This window comes from Ranitomeya imitator, chromosome 8 (assembly GCF_032444005.1).
Source record: "Ranitomeya imitator isolate aRanImi1 chromosome 8, aRanImi1.pri, whole genome shotgun sequence".
Classification (NCBI taxonomy): domain Eukaryota; kingdom Metazoa; phylum Chordata; class Amphibia; order Anura; family Dendrobatidae; genus Ranitomeya; species Ranitomeya imitator.
Window position 1 is genome coordinate 105,932,082 of NC_091289.1, and position 22,283 is coordinate 105,954,364.

General features: G+C 45.9%; 1 protein-coding gene across 1 annotated transcript in view; it reads right to left on the reverse strand.

Moving 5' to 3' along the window:
* Positions 1–22,283, reverse strand: part of HMCN1 (hemicentin 1) — a 733,390-nt gene that overhangs the window by 208,030 nt on the left and 503,077 nt on the right. The window contains exons 83-84 of the mRNA XM_069737257.1: positions 13,926–14,139; positions 7,988–8,122 (exon numbers count right to left, since the gene is read on the reverse strand). Coding sequence (XP_069593358.1) covers positions 7,988–8,122; positions 13,926–14,139 — 349 coding nt within the window. The remainder of the gene's footprint in view (positions 1–7,987; positions 8,123–13,925; positions 14,140–22,283) is intronic.

Sequence of the window (22,283 nt, forward strand, 5' to 3'; positions counted from 1 at the left end):
ATTAAATTTGCTCTGAAGATATCCTCTGCGAATCAAAGGTGTCTTATTATAATCTGATGTTTCCCCAAACCACAGAGCATAATAAATGTACGTTAAAAAATAAAAGAAATGACTGTATACCCACTTTACCCTGACCTCACCTGTCCAGCTAACCAGCCCATCTCTGTTTCGGTCTTTCAGGCTTCTTCTCCCACCGCTTCTTGGCATCTTCTGACCTTCTCCTGCGTCCTAGCCTGTGCAGAGGGGCCAAATATTCTGGGACAAGATGAGAGAAGTTTGAAGACTAGACCAAAGCTGAGAGGAGTTGAGCAGCTGGACAGATCAGGCCCAAGGCCAGGTGAGTATAACTTTTTAACCTTTTTCTTGCCATTTTGAATCCAGCAAACTTATGGCCTTCTTGTGGCACTTTTGTTGGTTTTGTGAGAAGCAAAACGCCCAAAGTTTGGGTTAGTCAGAATCCATGAAATTTGATAAATTTGATAGACTTATCTCTATTTACAACCCATTATGTCCACCCATACATGCCACTAGCAAATGTAATTATTTTAGGCATACCACCTAATATGCCTCAGTTATTTGTTTTGTGCTTATTCCCTGAGGGTTCAGACAAGGTTTTGAGCATGTGCTGGCACAATAATTCAATGCCTATTTCAATATATTTCATTGACATTTGTATCACTTCCCGATTAGGGTTAGTGTTAGCGTATCCAATTTGTTTAAAGGGAATCTGTCACCATGAACATACAGTCAAATGTGTAGGCACCATATTATAGAGTAAATGACATATTGATATACAGTTCTGTGAGAATATATTCGGTATAACCTGTGTCCACTGGGTGATCCTATCAGTGACTGACAGCTTTCTTTGTGTAAGTGTACATACAAATATTTCTGTCAGTCACTGATGGGACCGAAAATCACAGAAAGAGCAGAGATATAAATGGAAACACACAGGTTATACTGAATCTATTCTCACAAAATCATATATCAATCTACTCTGCTCCTGCTCTATAACATGCCATTAAATTGGATGGCAATATCATGGTGACAAGTTCCCTTTAAATTTGAAATAATCTGATCTATAACGCAAAGTGTCATAAAGTGATAGATTATGCTCATATTTAGTTACATAATAGCATTTTTTTTCAAAATTCAAAATACTATGCTTAAAAATGTAATTAAGAGAGGGTTGTTTGTTATTCTTTGATTCTGTTATTGAGACTGAGACTGAGACAGAGGGGGGCTGGAATGGGCGAAGCTAGATGTAGGCCCCCCATGACTGCGTTGCCATGGGAGGGTCCTTCCATATTATTTTTTGAAGGGACAATGGAGGGGATAGGTTGTAGGGGAATGGGGGAGGAGTATGGGGGCTAGGGGACGGAAAGTGCGGGAAAAGGCCAGTCACGAGGAAGAAGACAGCGTGGAAAGAACTCCTAGGAGAGACCCCCCCATTTTGAGCCCTTCCACAGACTTACCATGGAACTGGTCGAGGGCTTGGTCGATAGGTTGCGGGAGGTGGCGAGATCTCGCAGGGATGGATGGCTGCAGGAGCAGCTGGCCTCCTTGCTGGGTAGTGCGGAGCCACGAGGCACCCGGACGTGGAGGACCAGACCCCCGGAGCGTTTGTCACCTGAGATCGGGACGCGCGGTAGGCGGAGGCCACGGAGCCCCTCGCGGGACCCTGCGGAGGCTAGGTGCAGTGGTGCGGCCGACCCGCCCGGCGCCGCCTCCGGCAGGAATCCAGGCCCCCGGTCTGCTGGCGTGGGACGGCGCCGCACCACAGGGACGAGTAGCACGGCGGACAGGCAGGCATCCCCGGAAGTGCAGACCACATCGATAGTACGGCCGGCGCAGACTAGGAGAGGACCCAGCGGCGGCGGTGCAGCTCCGGCAAGCGCGGCCCGGCCAGCGACATTGACGACTAGCACAGCGGACAGGCAGGCGGCACCGGAAGTGCGGGCTGCATCGGTAGTACGGCCTGCGCCTGCGCGCCGGGGGCCAGCGCAGGCTGGGAGAGGACCCAGCAGCGACGGTGCAGCTCCGGTGAGCACGGCACGGCCAGCGACCACGAGAGCAAGGCAGGCAGCTGCTGAAGGTAGCGCGGCGGTGTCTGCTGCCGCAGGCACCAGAAGAGGAGGAGGGGCGCACGACGTCGCGAGAGCCATGCAGAGCAGGCTGAGGGGCAGGCGGCCTCCATATGCTTCGCCTGGCTCTATATCCGGCGATAACAGCAGCACAGCAAGTGGCACCAGGTTGCGCGGGGCTGCGGCTGATTATAGATCCCGGTCACCCAGACAGTCAGGGGAGCGTGGAAGATCCCCTGCTCCGGTCCCCCCTGGTGACGAGGAGGCCGGGGGCGCGGGCCTGGAGCTGCAGGAGGACGACATCAGGAGCGATTCGGGGAGCGAGCAGCCTGAGGATGGAGCACGACAGGAGTCTGGATGTCCGGCTGGCGGGGACACAGCACCCGCGCAGCCTCGTGAGTATACGTCCACGTCTCATTTGTCCCAGTTGGGGGTTCGGGTAGGTGAGGTCGGGGGTAGTCAGGCTGCGGTAGTCGATAGCAGCGTGCTGGCGGGTGTAGGGGCCCATGGGGTGTCGGGAATTAGTGATGTTTTAGCCGGGGCGTCGCAATTTTTTAAAAGTCTAGAAGGGGGAGTCGCGGAGGGGACTGGTGGGTCACCTCTTGGAGCGTGGCTGCACGGTTTGGGTATGGGATCGCGTATGGCGACACAGCCAGGTCAGGGGGGTCAGCACAGGCATCATCGGCTGGTGTATCGGTGTTGGTGCAGATGGAGAAGGATAAAGGGGAGGCAATAAAGTTGGATGACAGAGCAAAAGGGGAGGTGTATGTATGCTTTGAGGGTCCGCTCGGTGCGCATTTAAAGAAGGAGGTCAAGGAAAAAATTTGGAAGGATGAATATGTGGAGATTTTCTCCCTCCTTCCTTTAGAGAAGTTCAACTTGGACAAGAGTAAGAAGGAGGATAGTAAAAAGGAGGAGGAGGAGAAGAGGAGGTGGCGGTTGATTCCACAAAACTTCGTTAATTGGCAGCAGGCTTTTGTGATCCTGGCTAGCGTCATAGGTGAGAAATTTCCGGAGAACTGTTCGGGCCTTTTTTGTTACTTTGACTCGATAGGTGAGGCATATCGTACGTACGGGGGTCAGGCTTGGCTGCGTTATGACGAGCAGTTCCGTCAGAGGAAGGCGGTTAGGCCAGAAATAAAATGGGAGCAAAAAGATATTGGCCTTTGGTTGAAAGTTATGGCCCCGGTGAGGTATGGGCAGTCCTTTCACGGGAGCGGAGGAGCCGGGAACCAACAGTCAGGACATGCCGGAGGAGGTCAGGGGGCCCAGGGAGGCAAAGAGAAATCAGGAACCTGTTGGCAGTTTAATGACGGCCAATGTAAGTACGGGAACTCCTGCAAATTTAAGCACATTTGTTCCTACTGCAACGGAGGCTCCCACGGAGCGTCCAAATGTTTCAAGAAAGCCAGGGGTAAGCCAGGAGTGGGTGGCAGTCAAGGGGGAGACCCCAGTGAGGCTTCAAAAGATGGCCCCTTATCTAAATAGATACCTGGATCAAGAAAAGGCGGGCATTCTTTTACGGGGTTTTTCTGAGGGTTTTAGGATTCCGGCTCCTACTCATGTGGTCCCCTTTTCTACCAAGAATTTAAGGTCAGCGGACCTACATGCTGAGGTGGTCAGCAGTAAGTTGGCGAAGGAGGTGGAATTGGGGAGGATGGCTGGGCCTTTTGGTTCATTGCCGGTTGCAGGTATGATTGTTTCACCACTGGGGGTGGTGCCCAAGAAGGAGCCGAACAAGTTTTGGTTGATTCAACATCTGTCGTATCCCCGGGGTAGGTCAGTTAATGACGGCATAGATGAGGAATTATGTTCCGTGGTGTATACTTCGTTTGACGCAGCAGTGCAATGGGTACGGCGGTATGGCATAGGGGCTTTATTAGCTAAGACGGATATTGAATCGGCCTTTCGGTTGCTCCCGGTTCACCCTGATAGCATTCCTTTGTTGGGTTGTTTCTGGAATGGCGGTTTTTATTTAGACAGATGTTTGCCTATGGGCTGTTCAATTTCTTGTTCACTGTTTAGACGTTTAGCACTTTTCTTGAATGGGTGATTAGGGACGTTACCGGAGTTCATTCAGCCATTCATTATTTGGATGATTTTTTGTTTATTGGCCCCCCAGACACTGCAGTATGCAGGAATTTGTTGGCTACTATGGAGTGGATGGCTGGGCTTTTTGGCGTACCGTTGGCAAAAGAGAAGACGGAGGGACCGGACAAGGTTTTGAGTTTTTTGGGCATTCTTATTGATTCGGACAGAATGGAGTGTAGGTTGCCTGAGGACAAATTGTTGTTGCTGGTGCAAGAAGTACACAGGATTGGGCGGCTGCGTAAGGTGACTTTGAAGGAGTTACAGTCCCTTTTGGGGCGTTTGAATTTTGCGTGCCGGATTATGCCCATTGGTCGGATTTTTTGTCGCAGGTTGTCATTGGCGACGGCCGGAATCAAGTCGGCACATCATTTTGTTCGTTTGACTAGGGAGCATAGAGAGGATTTGGTGGTGTGGCAGCGTTTTTTGTCAAATTACAATGGTCGATCGTTGATCCAGTTGGATACTGTGAATGATTTTGATTGTGAGATTTATACAGACGCAGCCGGTTCGGTTGGTTACGGTGCGTATTGCGGAGGTCGATGGAGTACCGGGGTGTGGCCAGAAGTATGGCGGAGACAGGGTTTAAATAGGAATCTTGCACTCCTGGAATTGTTCCCAATCGTGGTGTCTGTTGTGATTTGGGGTGACATCTTTCAAAATCGGAAGGTTAGGTTTCACTGTGATAATCTAAGTGTGGTCTCTATTATTAATAGTCTGACTTCTTTTTCTCCCCCGTGATTAGATTGGTTAGGGAGTTGGTATTGCGATGCTTGTATTTAAATGCATACATTTCTGCAGTACACGTACCGGGTGTCCAAAATTCTATAGCAGATGCTTTGTCTCGTTCACAGTTGGAGCGTTTCCGGGAGTTGGTGCCAGACGCGGACGCCTCAGGAGTGGTATGCCCTTCACGTTTGTGGAAAATTGTTGTGGACGAGGAGGTCGGTTAATTCAGTCCTCGGTCTCAAGAGCAATGTGGCTAGCTTATAAATCGGCTTGGGAAATTTGGGAAAACTGGTCCGGTCAATGGGGAGGATCTGAATCTGAGAGTGACAGGACGTTAGCGGTGTTGTTTTTGGTAGGCAAAGCGGAGGAGTGGGGTTGGTCCATATCGAAAGTGAATAAATTTATGGCAGGCTTGGCTTTTGGTTTTAAGCTGCAGGGGTCGGTCGATATTTCGAAAAGTTTTCTGGTAGTGCAGGCCCTGAAGGGTTTTCGTGGCGGGCACGTTAGCGTCGACAAGCGCAGACCTATTTCGTTTGGATTGTTAACTAGGATGGGAGAAGTGGTTGGGAGACTTTGTTGTTCTCATTTTGAGGCTTCTTTGTTTAGGTTGGCCTATTCTTGGGCGTTCTTTGGGGCTTTGAGATTGGGGGAGTTGGTGTCCCCCAACAAATTTAGGGTGGGAGGTTTGTTGGCGGAGGATGTTGATTTCTGGGCAGGAGGTATTTCCTTTTTGATTCGGCGGTCGAAAACTGATAGGTACGGAAAAGGCAAGCGGGTGGTTTTAGGTAGGGTCGACGGATGTTTGATGTGCCCGCAGAGCAGTTTGGAAATGTACTGGAGTCTGTGGTCTGGTAGGTCGGGCCCCCTGCTTTGTCACCAAGACGGGACCTTTTTGTCCCGTTTTCAATTTTCGGCAGTTTTTAAAAAGGTTTTGGTTTACTTGGGATTGGATTCCGGGTTCTACGGGTCTCACTCTTTTAGAATTGGGGCCGCTACAGAGGCAGTTACGTACGTCGTTAGGTGTTTGTGGGGATCTATTTAGTTTGCTGGTAGGTAATTGTTGTTCTGTTTTTTAGGTCGTCCCCCATTATTGACATGGATTTTCGGACATTTGTTCGTGTACTGGGGTGCGGCGCGTGCTGACGCCAGGCCGGACGGCAGGCAATTGGGATTTAGCCGCGATACGGTAATGATTCGATGGTTGGGTTTCCGGGGCATGTTATGGAGGAGGCTGTTGCCGGAATTTTCCCGGGTCGCGCGTCTGGATAGGGCTCCGGATATCTTACTGGTACCCTTGGGGGGGAATGATTTAGGTACAAAACCGGTGCGGGAGTTGATCAGGGACATCCGCTTTGATTTATTGCGATTTTGGGTCTCCCATCCTGGAGTTCTGACGGTGTGGTCTGACATCGTGCCGCGGAAGCACTGGAGGTTGGCTCGATTCTTGGAAGGCATTAACAGGGCCAGGAAAAAACTTAATAGGGCTGTGGCGAAGTTTGTTTCCAGGAATGGGGGAATTGCGGTGAGGCATTTCGAGTTGGAGGATGGCGATGGTAATTTTTGGAGGGAGGATGGCGTGCACCTGAATGATATTGGAATTGATTTGTGGGCGCTCGGCCTCCAAGAAGGAGTTGAAAGGGCGTTGGCTGTGGTGAGGCACTCACGAGCCTGAGTTGGTCAGGGCTGTTCGTGGTTGGCGGGGGTTCTTGGAGTTGGTGAAGTTTTATTGGAGGAAGGTCAATTGGATTGGGGTGGATCTGGCTTGTGGTTACGGGCTCTGGACGGGGTTTGTCCTCGGGAGCTTTGGTGGTTTTTTGGTCTGCCCTGAATAGGGTTATATGGTGCCCTCGAGCTGGTGCTCACGGCTGAGGGTAAATAAGTGTTGGGTAAACAAGTTTGGGGCATTTTGCCTTTATATTTATGATGCCAGATCTTTTAGCTCCAAGAGCCCTCCCCCTCAATTTTTCTAATGTTGTTATAATTATAATAATTGTTGTTTGTTAATAAACTGGCCGCTGTGGCCAAAATTTTCCAAAGAAGTTAATGAGTTATGTTTTTATTTCATAATTAACGATAAGTTGGGGGAAGGCGGGTTTTGCTTTGTTCAGTTACAGGTGGTGGGTTTTAAGGGGTGACGTTGGGAAGGAAATCCCAAAAAATGGGCTATACGCGGTGAAGGGGGGGCTGGAATGGGCGAAGCTAGATAGAGGCCCCCCATGACTGCGTTGCCATGGGAGGGTCCTTCCATATTATTTTTTGAAGGGACAATGGAGGGGATTGGTTGTAGGGGAATGGGGGAGGAGTATGGGGGCTAGGGAACGGAAAGTGCAGGAAAAGGCCAGTCACGAGGAAGAAGACAGCGTTGAAAGCCCACCCACCCTCCCTCTTTTTTCAGGGATGTTCGTAGTTGGGTGGGGTTAATTTTATCCATTCTTAGTGTTTGGGTGAGGTTGTTTGTTTTTTATGTGTGTACGGATAATTTTCATTGTCACAGTGGCAAGTGGGGCGGGGGTTCTTGGAGTTGGTGAAGTTTTATTGGAGGAAGGTCAATTGGATTGGGGTGGATCTGGCTTGTGGTTACGGGCTCTGGACGGGGTTTGTCCTCGGGAGCTTTGGTGGTTTTTTGGTCTGCCCTGAATAGGGTTACATGGTGCCCCCGAGCTGGTGCTTACGGCTGAGGGTAAATAAGTGTTGGGTAAACAAGTTTGGGGCATTTTGCCTTTATATTTATGATGCCAGATCTTTTAGCTCCAAGAACCCTCCCCCTCAATTTTTCTAATGTTGTTATAATTATAATAATTGTTGTTTGTTAATAAACTGGCCGCTGTGGCCAAAATTTTCCAAAGAAGTTAATGAGTTATGTTTTTATTTCATAATTAACGATAAGTTGGGGGAAGGTGGGTTTTGCTTTGTTCAGTTACAGGTGGTGGGTTTTAAGGGGTGACGTTGGGAAGGAAATCCCCAAAAATGGGCTATACGCGGTCAAGGTTTCTGTTAAAAAAACACAATATTTGCCTTCAGTAATTACTATCCTATAGTAGTGGCCGGTATGACTATAATATTTGAGTTGTCACAATATGTATTACCTCTCACAAACACGTGTACTGTAGTGTTGATAGCGGACACTGTGTTTTCTGCTGTGCACGTATATGCACCTTCATCCTCTTTTAGAATTCTTTCAATCATCAAATCAGTCAGAAGTTTACTTGGTCCTGGTTGTGCTGCAGAAAATATACAGCATGTCATAAAATTCAATTACAATCACACAGACAGGCATGTTGAATTTCAAATGTGAAGTGCAGAGCTGGAAGGATTTGGATTAAAAACATACCACATTTGTCCATGGACTACATCTGATATTGCAGTGGATTCCCATTTACATAAATGGGCTGAAATTAAGTAACAGAAAAAAACCTCATGGTCACAAGCGACACAATTAGAAGGCAAGAGACTAAATAGAATCATGCTAATGAAAATGACCATTGTCACCTTTATTTTAGTTCTAGTAGGGTCATAAACAGTTGGACTAGCTTGAAGGGGTTAATCACTTTATCATGTTACTATAGCTTTCCTCACAAACTGTCCTGACCTGTACTTATGTGAGGGTGTGGACTGCCCTGTCCCTGAAGACAGCGTTGAATGACAAAGATAGTGTTGGATGGTTTTCCTGCGTTTTATTGTTCCATGTGAAGTGTATACTTTTTCTGGGCAACACGGTGGCGCAGTGGTTAGCACTGCAGCCTTGCAGTGTGCAGTGCTGGGGTCCTGGGTTCTAATCCCACCCAGGACAAGATCTGCAAAGAGTTTGTATGTTCTCTCCGTGTTTGTGTGGGTTTCCTTCAGGCACTCCGGTTTCCTCCCACATTCCAAAGACATACTGATAGGGATTCTAGATTGTGAGCCCCAACGGGGACAGTGATGATAATGTGTGCAAAAAACTGTAAAGCGCTGCTATATAAAAATAAAGATTATTATTATTAGTATTTATTTGTCATGTGGTTTTTAGCAATATAATGTCTGTATTGTATAGTGTTGTAGGTACCAATGCTGCTCTGTAAATACCATAAAGGTAATGCCTAGTGTGAGTAAGGCTACTTTCACACTAGCGTTAACTGCAATCCGCCGCAAGACTTGTATTGACGACGCATTGCGACGGATTGCCACACGTCACATCCGTCGTGCGACGGATGCGTCGTGCTTATGTGGACCGTCGGGAGCAAAAAACGCTACATGTAGCGTTTTTTGCTCCTGACGGACCGCTTTTTCCGACCGCACATGCGCGGCCGGAACTCCGCCCCCACCTCCCCGCACCTTACAATGGGGCAGCGGATGCGCCAGAGAAATGCATCCGCTGCCTCCGTTGTGCAATGCGTTAAACGCTAGCGTCGGAATCTCTCCCCGACACATTGCGACGGGGAGATTCCGACGCTAGTGTGAAAGTAGCCTAACATGCACTCAGCTCAGGTGTAGGGAAAGCATAGGATAGAGTTTAGTGGTTATAATAGAGATAGATAGTGACTGTAGGTACAGTGGGGCAATATACAGTTAATGTTTGGGACTAGCCTAGATTGGGAGTGCTAGGCCAAGAGGGAAAGGGAACTACTTCCTGGTTTAGTTAGTGAAATTAATAGGGAATGTTTTTGTTGGCAGCAAGGTGAAGCTCAAGGTGCAGTGGGCTTAAAGCATGGTGTGAACAAAATGTTCTGGTGGTATGAGGTCATACAGTGTGTACGGAAAGTATTCATACCCCTTTACATTTTTCACTCTTTGTTTCATTGCAGCTATTTGGTAAATTAAAAAAGGTAATTTTTTTCTCATTAATGTACACTCTGCACCCCATCTTGACTGAAAAAAAAGACATGTAGTAATTTTTGCAAATTTAATAAAAAAGAAAATTGAAATATCATATGGCCATAAGTATTCAGACTCTTGGCTCAGTATTGAGTAGAAGCACCTTTTGAGCTAGTACAGCCATGAGTCTTCTTGGGAATGATGCACCAAGTTTTCCACACCAGAATATGGGGATCCTTTGCCATTCTTCCTTGCAGATCCTCTCCAGTTCCGTCAGGTTGGATGGTGATCTTTGATGGACAGCCATTTTTAGGTCTCTCCAGAGATGCTCAATTGGGTTTAGGTCAGGGCTCTGGCTGGGCCAGCCAAGAATGGTCACAGAGTTGTTCTGCAGCCACTCCTTTGTTATTTTAGCTGTGTGCTTAGGGTCATTGTCTTGTTGGAAGGTGAACCTTTGGCCAAGTCTGAGGTCCAAAGCACTCTGGAAGAAGTTTTCATCCAGGATATCTCTGAATTTGGCCGTATTCATGTTTCCTTCAATGGCAACCAGTCGTCCTGTCCCTGCAGCTGAAAAACACCCCACAGCATGATGCTGCCACCACCATGTTTCACTGTTGGGACTGTATTGGGCAGGTGATGAGCAATACGTTGTTTTCTCCACACATACAGCTTAGAATTATTACCAAAAAGTTCTATCTTCGTCTCTTCAGACCAGAGAATCTTATTTCTCAAAGTCTGTGAGTCCTTCATGTGTTTTTTTTTTTTAGCAAACTCTCTGTGGGCTTTCATATGTCTTGCACTGAGGAGAGGCTTACATCTGGCCACTCTGCCATAAAGGCTCGACTGGTGGAGGGCTGCAATGATTGTTGACTTGTGGAACTTTCTCCCATCTTCCTACTGCATCTCTGGAGCTCAGCCACAGTGATCTTGAGGTTCTTATTTACCTCTCTCACCAAGGCTCTTCTCCCACGATTGCTCAGTATGGCTGGACAGCCAGGTCTAGGAAGATTCTGGTGGTCCCAAACATCTTCCATTTAAGGATTATGGAGGCTACTGTGCTCTCAGGAACCTTGATTACTACAGAAATTCTGTTTAACCTTGGCCAGATCTCTGCCTTGCCACAATTCTGTCTCTTAGCTCCATGGCCAGTTCCTTTGACCTCATGATTCTCATTAGGTCTGACATGCACTGTGAGCTGTGAGGTCTTATATAGACAGGTGTGTGCCTTTCCAAATCAAGAACTATCAGTTTAATTAAACACACCTGGACTCCAATGAAGGGCTAGAACCATCTCAAGGAGGATCACAAGGAAATGTACAGCATATGACTTAAATATGAGTGTATGACCAAAGGGTCTGAATACTTATGACCATGTGATATTTCAGGGGTTTTCTTTATTAAATTTGCAAAAATGTGTACATTTCTGTTTTTTTCAGTCAAGATGGGGTGCAGCTCAAGGCTCAAGTTGGAGCTATGAAGGGCACCAAAAACTCTTTCGTACAGAGAAAGATGGACGTGAAACCATGAGAGGGAAACATAGCGATCTTGGGAATACTGCAGAGCCAGACAAAAAATCTCTAGGGCTAACAGGATCTGTTAAAATAGGTGTAGTCCAAACTGAACGTCAGAAAATGGTTGAAATGCACTGTACTGATGGAACAAGTGGTGAAGAGTGTTCTGTCTGATATTGCGTGTTAAAGAATGATGTACTTGAGATATCCAGTACAGCTGAAATTTTAAAATGAACCGGTTATCCCCTTATGGGTGTGTGGTTGTTCCGGGAACCAAAGACGTGGATACCGTGATGGGCTCTAGCCTACAAATGAGTACAATGCAATGTACACAGCACAACAGTTATGAACTAGAACCAGATTTTCTTGTAAAGTGTGAGGGCGCTATGGAGGAGCAGCTGGCCCATTGCTACCATCCTGCACGTCTGTTCATAAAACATGGGAACATCTCACATGGGAAATCTCCTTTTCTGTAAAAAGTGTCTGATAAACTGTTCTGGTCACTTAGTCCTCAATCAGCAGTCATTTTATGGACAAAAGTGTTGATCAGTTTGTGAGGAAAGTTGTAATAAAAAGAGAAAGTGGCCAACTCATTTTAGGATCTTTTAGTGGGTTAAGACTCAGGCAAATTAATTAGCTTCAAAGAGCTAACAAAGACAACATAATTCATAACAGACATCAGTAGCTGGAATGTTTGCTCCCAACATTTTCTTTATATTCCAGGAGACAACCGATGTGCATGCTCTGTGGCCTGTGCAGAGGTCTCTGTGCATGGAGAGGAGAGGTATTGTAAATATCATCTACTGTCAATGAAATGAATATTTATTATGTGTCCCCAGGTGTTATTTTTCACTGCAATTCTATGCTCTAATTAAATGACCGTGAGCCTGCCCCAGTGTGTATAGTATAAGCTAAAAAGTGCTGGTAAGTATCAGCCAGCACATTGTCTATGATAAGGACGATGTGACCGCTGTATAGAAATAAACTGATATAGGAAAATGAACATGTAAAAAATGATGCACAAAATAATCAAAAATCAATTTACCATAACATTACATTAAATATTATAAACCGTATATACTCGAGTATAAGCCGAGATTTTCAGCCCAAATTTTGGGGCTGAAAGTGCCCCACTCGGCTTATACTCGAGTCAAGGTGGGTGGCAGGGTCGGCGGGTGAGGGGGAGAGGGCGTTGAGGCATACTTACCTGCTTCCAGCAATCCTGGCGCTCCCCCTGCCGTTCCACGGTCTTCGGTGCTGCAGTTCTTCCACTGTTAAGCGGTCACGTGGGACCGCTGAATAGAGAAATGAATAGGCGGCTCCACCTCCCATAGGGGTGGAGTCGCCTATTCATTTCTCTAATCAGCGGTAACGGCGACCGCTGATAGAGGAAGAAGCTGCGGCACCGAAGACAGCTGTACGGGGGAAGGAGCCGGACGCCGGGAGCAGGTAAGTATGTAATATTCACCTGTCCGCGTTCCAGCCGCCGGGCGTCGCTCCATCTTCCCGGCGTCTATCTGCACTGACTGTTCAGGTCAGAGGGCGCGATGACACATATAGTGTGCGCGGCGCCCTCTGCCTGATCAGTCAGAGCGGAGAGACGCCGGGACCGGACGCTGAGGAGCTGCAAGCAAGAGAGGTGAGTATGGCATTTTTTTTTATTGCAGCAGCAGCAGCAGCAATGGCACAGATATATGTGGAGCATCTATGGGGAAATATGAACGGTGCAGAGCACTATATGGGACACAGCTATGGGGAAATATGAACGGTGCAGAGCACTATATGGGGCACAGCTATGGGGAAATATGAACGGTGCAGAGCACTATATGGCACAGCTATGGGGAAATATGAACGGTGCAGAGCACTATATGGGGCACAGCTATGGGGAAATATGAACGGTGCAGAGCACTAAATGGCACAGCTATGGGGAAATATGAACGGCGCAGAGCACTATATGGGGCACAGCTATGGGGAAATATGAACGGTGCAGAGCACAATATGGGGCACAGCTATGGGGAAATATGAACGGTGCAGAGCACTAAATGGCACAGCTATGGGGAAATATGAACGGCGCAGAGCACTATATGGGGCACAGCTATGGGGCAATATGAACGGTGCAGAGCACTATATGGCACAGCTATGGGGAAATATGAACGGTGCAGAGCACTATATGGCACAGCTATGGGGAACTATGAACGGTGCAGAGCACTATATGGCACAGCTATGGGGAAATATGAACGGTGCAGAGCACTATATGGCACAGCTATGGGGCAATATGAACGGTGCAGAGCACTATATGGCACAGCTATGGGGAAATATGAACGGTGCAGAGCACTATATGGCACAGCTATGGGGCCAGAATGATCTATTTTTATTTTTGAAATTCACCGGTAAATGCTGCATTTCTACCCTAGGCTTATACTCGAGTCAATAAGTTTTCCCAGTTTTTTGTGGCAAAATTAGGGGGGTCGGCTTATACTCGGGTCGGCTTATACTCGAGTATATACGGTAATTGTATATGCCAAATTTGCTTAGCTATAAGTCATTCTCATCATATCTTTTTTTTAACATTTTTATTAGTTTGTAAAAAAAACAAACACTTTTACTGATACTGATTATATAAAACCAAAGTAAAACAATTACATTATATAAACCAAACAATACCATATTTTACCATACCATGCCCAATGTTTAAAATCAGAGCACAGAGACTGTGACTCACCTGTTATTATTCTATCCTTGTAAGCCCATGTTACCTTCGGGGAAGGGTTTCCTGTTGCTTTACATGATAACTTTAAGCTTTCCCCTTCATTTAGTGACACATTTGAGGGTAGTTCATTAAAAGATGGAGCATAGTGGATGGCTAGTCTTACTGTGTGAGAATCTTTTCCAGCAATGTTGATAGCAGTACATGTATAATTACCAGCATCTTTTTTCTACAGAGATAAATTCAGGAATACTTCCATTTAATACATTACACAATCTAATACATGTGGCAGTAGTTGTAAAAATTCAAAAATATAGATAAAGTATTGAATACCGGTATTTTAAGTTAAAAACGTAAAGTAATTTTTATATACAATCATAAATTCACATATTGTATTTCACGATAACTGGAAAACTAATGGGAATATTTTAGCATACAATAAAATTATATAAGAAACTTTGAAGGCATTTTGATAAATGCATTAGCATTGCATGTTTGTTTTATGTCTGCTGCATTTGTAAGCTTGAGGCCAGGTTCACATTGCGTTAACAGCAGCCCATTCAACACATGCGTTAACGCGCTTCTGTTGACGCAAGTGCCGATGTGTCATCGCTCTAGCGCAGATAGAGCTAGCAGATGCTCTATCTGCGCTAGAAGTGACGAACCCGGAAATGCTGCAGCCCGCGTCCCAGGGTCTGTCACTCAATGACAGCACATCTCTAGCGCACGCCCATTGTGGGCGTGTGCTAGCGATGCGTCCGACATAGGAATTAATGGCGGTGTTAACGGACTACGTTACACTGCATTATGCCACGGTGTAACGTAGTCCGTCTAACGGACACCCACAACGAAGTGTGAACCCAGCCTTACAGTTGTAAAGGTGAGAGGCAAGATTATAATGTTATTGCTCCTATTCAAAATGAGAACAATAAGCGATCTTCTCTAATGTTAGAGTCATTGACCAATGTGGTCACCCAGCACACTTTCTCCAGCTCCCCTGGCAGCACCTCTCGTCTGACTACGTTTCTTACAGCAATGTGCCTACCCAACAGAACAAAGGCCATAGATATACCTCTTTGCCACACATAAATTACTTGATTTATTTTTCAGTCATCTTGTCAAATTTTGTCAAATGATCAGAGATATAAGTACTAGAAATATAGTTAAGACAAAATGAACAATATTTCCAAAATGATAAAAGAAAACATCTACAACAACCACTATAACACTACTGCTTCTAGTACTTCTCCAACTATTAAAGTTACCACCACCACTAATACACGTATCACTAAGATCACCACCTCTACTACTGTTACTGTTAAAATTACCACTTCTACAACCACTACTACTAACACTACCATCTCTACTACAGTTATGTGTAAAAGTTTTTTCCCCTTTCCTAATGTCCTATTCTTTTGGATGTCTGTCACAAAAATGTTTCAATTCACGAATAAGCCTCCTTACCTTGACAAGTCGGAGCTGGTATGTCACTCTCCACAAGGAGACACCTTACCCCTTAGACCTCAGTCCAGAGCCTCTCACCTAGCTAAATCAGTTCTCATGCTTCGCACTGATGAGGGCCAACAGCCCAAAACACCGTGTCTGCGAATTGAGATACTGATTTGGTTTTTATCCTAAGTCATATTGCAAGACCCGTTAAAGGGTTGATTGTGCCTGGTAGGATCGCTACTTCCAATAGGTGGTGCTATAGAATTCAAGTCCTCTTTATCTCTGAAGAGGCAATTTGCATATTAAATTTCCCAGAGGAGCATTACACGGCATATAAGCCTCCTTACCTTGACAAGCTAGAGCTGGTATGTCACTCTGCACAAGGAGAAACCTTACCCCTTAGACCTCAATCCACCAAAAAAAATTAAATATTTCGCAAAGATAACAGAAGTAAACACAAAATGCAGATCTTTATTATAGGACCCTGTGTGAAAAAGAGATTGCCCCTTAAATCGAATAACTGGACCCCTCAAGGTGCTCAAAACCATATTCAAGAAGTTAATTAACCCTTTACGTACTTCATAGGAACTGAAGCAATGTAGAAGGAAAAAAATAATATTTAACTTTTTTTCACAAATATTTAATTTCAGACCCAGTTTTTTTTATTTTCACAAATGTAAAAAGAGAAAATGAACCACAAAATTTGCTTTGCAATTTCTCCTGAATAGGCCGATTCTCCATATGTGGGGGTAAACCACTGTTTGGGCACACGGCAGAGCTCGGAAGGGAAGGAGCATCGTTTGATGTTTTCAATGCAGAATTGGCTGGAATTGAGATCGGACGCCATGTTGCGTTTGTAGAGCCCATGATATGCCTAAACAGTGGAAACCCCCCACAAGTGACACTATTTTGTAAATTGGACCCCTGAAGGAACTTATCTAGATGTGTGGTGATAACTTTGAACACCCAAGTGCTTCACAGAAGTTTATAACGTAGAGCCGTGAAAATAAAAAATCATATTTTTTTTCCCACACAAATGATATTTTAGCCCCCAAAGTTTCATTTTCCCATGGGTAGCTGGAGAAATTAGACCCCCAAAGTTGTTGTGCAATTTGTCTTGAATATGTCAATACCCCATATGTGGGGGTAAACCATTGTGTGGGCGCACGGCAGAGTTCGGAAAGGGAAGGAGCGCAGTTTGACTTTTTCAATGCAGAATTGGCTGGAAATGAGATCGGACGCCATGTCACGTTTGGAGAGCCCCTGATGTGCCTAAACACTAGAAACTCCCCACAAGTGACACCATTTTGGGAAACCAGACCAACCAAGGAACTTATCTAGATGTGTTGTGAGAACTTTGAACACCCAAGTGTTTCACCAAAGCTTATAACACAGAGCCATGAAAATAAAAAAATCATTTTTTTTCAACAAAAATTATTTTTTTAACCCCAATTGGGTATTTTCACAAGGGTAACATGAGAAATTGGACCCCAAAACTTGCTGTCCAATTTGTCCTGAGTAGGCTGATAACCCATGAATGGGAGAAAAGTACTGTTTGGGCATACGTCGGGGCTCGGAAGGGAAGTAGTGACATTTTGGAATGCAGACCTTTGATGGAGTGGTCTTTGGGCATCATGTTGCGTTTGCGGAGTCATGTTGCGTTTGCAGAGCCCCTGATGTGCCTAAATAGTAGAAGCCCCCCACAAGTGACACCATTTTGGAAACTAGACCCCCCCAAGGAACTTATCTAGATGTGTTGTGAGAACTTTGAACCCCCAAGTGTTTCACTAAAGTTATTAGAGCAGAGCCGCGAAATTAAAAAATAATTTTTTTCCACAAAAAATGATCTTTTAGCCCCCAATTTTTTATTTTCACAAGTGTTACAGGAGAAATTGAACTACAAAAGTTGTTGTACAATTTGTCCTGAATACGCCGATACCTCATATGTGGGGGTAAACCACTGTTTGGGCAAACGGCAGAGCTTGGAAGGGAAGAAGCACTGCTTGACTTTTTCAATGCAGAATTGAGATCGGACGCCAACCCTAACCCCTACACACCTCTAACCCTAATCCCAACCCCAGCTATAACCCTAACCACACCCTAACCCCAACACTAACCGTAATCCCAACCCTAACCCTAATCCCAACCATAAACATAATCCAAACCGTAACCCTAACCCCAACTCTAGCCCCAACCCTAACTTTAGCCCCTACCCTAACCCTTTCTTTAGCTCCAACCCTAAAGCTAACTTCAGCCCCAATCCTAACCTTAATTTTAGCCCTAACCCTAAGTTTAGCCCCAACCCTAACCCTAACTTTAGCCTCAACCCTAACCCTAACTTTAGCCCAACTCACTTAGCCCAACTCTAAGACTAATGGAAAAATGGAATATATATTTTTTTATTTTATTATTGTTCCCTAACTAAAGGGGTGATAAAGGGGGATTGATTTGCTATTTTTTTTTTATTTTGATCACTGCGATTAGGTCAATCACAGTGATCAAAATGAACCAATAGGAAAAATCTCCTAATGTTGCCGGGTGCCGGCCGGCAGATCTCGGCGGTGCACTGCACATGCGCCCGCCATTTTCTTACCGGAAGATGTCAGCGGCCGTGGAGGGAACTAGGAGGACCCTGGGACACCGGGTGGTACCGGGGGGGAATCAGGGACCCTATTTATCTCTCCTCTGATGTTAAATTAAATGGCAAATCAGACTTTTTTTTGCACTCGACATTATATGGTTGATAACGGCGAATGCAACCTCGGGGTCGGTTAAAATCGACCCAAATCATGATTTCTGGGGTCTCGGCTACCCCCGGCAGCCGAGACTCCAGAGAAAACCTGACTCTGGGGGACCTATACACTTTTTCCACAGCACCGTTAATTAATGGCACTGTGGTTTAAGTACCCTTAGCTACCGCCGTAAAGAGGCATATCGGCGGTCGTTAAGGGGTTAAGGTTATACCACAGCACCTCAGTCAGATTAAGGTCTGGACTTTTACTATGCCACTCTAAAGTTTTAATTTTGATTTTCTTAAGCCATTCAGAGGTGGACTTGCTGGTGTGTTTTGAATCATTGTCCTGCTGCATAACCTAAGTGCGCTTCAGCTTGAGGTCACGAACAGAAGGACGGACATTCTCATTCATGATTTTTTAGTAGACAACAGAATTCATGATTCCATTTAACACAGCAAGTCTTCCAGGCCCTGGTGGAGCCATGAACACTGACCTTAACTGAGGCAAGTGAGGCCTGCAGTTTTTTGGGTGTTGTTATGGCACCTTTTGTGACGTCTTGTATGAGTCATCGCTGTGCTCTTGTGCTAATTTTGGTTGGCCAGCCACTCCTAGGAAGGTTCACTATTGTTCCATGTTTTCACCATTTGTGAATAATGGCGCACACTATGGTTCACTGGAGTCCCAAAGCTTGAGCAATGGTTTTATAAACTTATCCAGACTGATAGATCTCAATTACTTTACTTCTCACTTATTCCAGAATTTCTTGGATCATGGCATGATGTATAGCTTTTGAAAATCTTTTGGTCTATTTCACTTTGTCAGGCAGGTCCTATTTAAGTGATTCCTTGATTGAGAACAGTTATTGCAGTAATCAGGCCTGGGTGTAGCTAGGTAATTTTAACTCAGCTTCCCAAAGATGTGATAAACCACAATTAATTTATGTTTTTAGGGGGCTGGGCTGGGGCAATCACTTTTTCACACTGGGCCTTATAGGTTTGGATTTCTTTTTCCCTTAATAATAAAGACCTTCGTTTTAAAAATTGCATTTAGTGTTTGCTTGTTGTCACACAACCCTGACACAGAGAGGAGCCAGAAGACCGTGGTGTCTGAGTTCTTTTACTCCTGCACTGAATAAAAGCACTTCATCTTCTTATTATATTAAACTGTGGAAATTTCTTTTGGCAGAACAGGAATTAATCTGCTCTGTTGAGAGCTCTTGGAGATAAAGCTCCTATCACCTGTGTAATCTGGGTCCTGACCGACACACATTGGCAGAGTTAGCTTATGTTGCATAGCTAGGAGGATAGATGTTGGTGGTTATTTGAGTAGGCATTTGGTGGATTTATCTGTGACTGTTGCTTTGTTTTGTGAATGTGATATTTCCCTTTCTTCTCCTACTTTGGTTTAACCCCATTCTTCACTCCCCAGTGCATACCTCTGTAATATGTGAGTGTATATTTGTATGTTTGGTATTTTCTGTTACCCCTGTTTATGTTACCTCGTGTGTCTGGTTGGTGTACAACAGTGCACTACTACTTCCCTCTCCACTGGGTGGAGGAAAGGAACAGAATGAGGGTAATTCAGTAAATAAGGCAAGGTATGTGGCCTGTTATGAAAGGCAATTCAGTACTACAATGGACATAGCGGTCAGAGCACATACAGTGATCTGACAATAACCCAAAATCATAGAACGAGCTCTGAGACGTGGGAACTCTGCAGACCGCAATCCCTAATCCTCTCCAAACAACACTAGAGGCAGCCGTGGATTGCGCCTAACTCTGCCTATGCAACTCGGCACAGCCTGAGAAACTAACTAGCCTGAAGATAGAAAATAAGCCTACCTTGCCTCAGAGAAATACCCCAAAGGAAAAGGCAGCCCCCCACATATAATGACTGTGAGTTAAGATGAAAAGACAAACGTAGAGATGAAATAGATTCAGCAAAGTGAGGCCGGACTTTCTTAACAGATCGAGGATAGAAAAGGTAACTTTGCGGTCTACACAAAACCCTAAAGAAAACCACGCAAAGGGGGCAAAAAGACCCTCCGTACCGAACTAACGGCACGGAGGTACACCCTTTGCGTCCCAGAGCTTCCAGCAACAAATTAGACAAGCTGGACAGAAAAAATAGCAAACAAATAGCAAAGAAGAACTTAGCTATGCAGAGCAGCAGGCCACAGGAATGATCCAGGGAAAAGCAAGTCCAACACTGGAACATTGACAGGAAGCCAGGATCAAAGCATTAGGTGGAGTTAAGTAGAGAAGCACCTAACGACCTCACCAGATCACCCGAGGGAGGAAACTCAGAAGCCGCAGCACCACTTCCCTCCACCAACAGAAGCTCACAGAGAGAATCAGCCGAAGTACCACTTGTGACCACAGGAGGGAGCTCTGCCACAGAATTCACAACAGTATCCCCCCCTTGAGGAGGGGTCACCGAACCCTCACCAGAGCCCCCAGGCCGACCAGGATGAGCCACATGAAAGGCACGAACAAGATCGGGAGCATGGACATCAGAGGCAAAAACCCAGGAATTATCTTCCTGAGCATAACCCTTCCATTTAACCAGATACTGGAGTTTCCGTCTAGAAACACGAGAATCCAAAATCTTCTCCACAATATACTCCAATTCCCCCTCCACCAAAACCGGGGCAGGAGGATCAACAGATGGAACCATAGGTGCCACGTATCTCCGCAACAATGACCTATGGAATACGTTATGTATGGAAAAAGAATCTGGAAGGGTCAGACGAAAAGACACAGGATTAAGAACCTCAGAAATCCTATACGGACCAATGAAACGAGGTTTAAACTTGGGAGAGGAAACCTTCATAGGAATATGACGAGAAGATAACCAAACCAGATCCCCAACACGAAGTCGGGGACCCACACGGCGTCTGCGATTAGCGAAACGTTGAGCCTTCTCCTGGGACAAGGTCAAATTGTCCACTACATGAGTCCAAATCTGCTGCAACCTGTCCACCACAGTATCCACACCAGGACAGTCCGAAGACTCAACCTGTCCTGAAGAGAAACGAGGATGGAACCCAGAATTGCAGAAAAACGGCGAAACCAAGGTAGCCGAGCTGGCCCGATTATTAAGGGCGAACTCAGCCAAAGGCAAAAAGGACACCCAGTCATCCTGATCGGCAGAAACAAAGCATCTCAGATATGTTTCCAAGGTCTGATTGGTTCGTTCGGTCTGGCCATTAGTCTGAGGATGGAAAGCCGAGGAAAAAGACAAGTCAATGCCCATCCTACCACAAAAGGCTCGCCAAAACCTTGAAACAAACTGGGAACCTCTGTTAGAAACGATATTCTCTGGAATGCCATGTAAACGAACCACATGTTGGAAGAACAATGGCACCAAATCAGAGGAGGAAGGCAATCTAGACAAGGGCACCAGATGGACCATCTTAGAAAAGCGATCACAGACCACACAAATGACTGACATCTTTTGAGAAACGGGAAGATCAGAAATAAAATCCATAGAGATATGTGTCCAAGGCCTCTTCGGGACCGGCAAGGGCAAAAGCAACCCACTGGCACGAGAACAGCAGGGCTTAGCCCGAGCACAAATCCCACAGGACTGCACAAAAACACGCACATCCCGCGACAGAGACGGACACCAAAAGGATCTAGCCACCAACTCTCTGGTACCAAAGATTCCAGGATGACCAGCCAACACCGAACAATGAACCTCAGAGATAACTTTATTGGTCCACCTATCAGGGACAAACAGTCTCTCCGCTGGACAACGATCAGGTTTATTAGCCTGAAATTTTTGCAGCACCCGCCGCAAATCAGGGGAGATGGCAGACACAATTACTCCTTCCTTGAGGATACCCGCTGGCTCAGACAAACCCGGAGAGTCGGGCACCAAACTCCTAGACAGAGCATCCGCCTTCACATTTTTAGAGCCCGGAAGGTACGAAATCACAAAGTCAAAACGGGCAAAAAACAGCGACCAACGAGCCTGTCTAGCATTCAACCGCTTAGCAGACTCAAGATAAGTCAAGTTCTTATGATCAGTCAATACCACCACGCGATGCTTAGCTCCTTCAAGCCAATGACGCCACTCCTCGAATGCCCACTTCATGGCCAGCAACTCTCGGTTGTCCACATCATAATTTCGCTCAGCAGGTGAAAACTTCCTGGAAAAAAAAGCGCATGGTTTCATCACTGAGCAA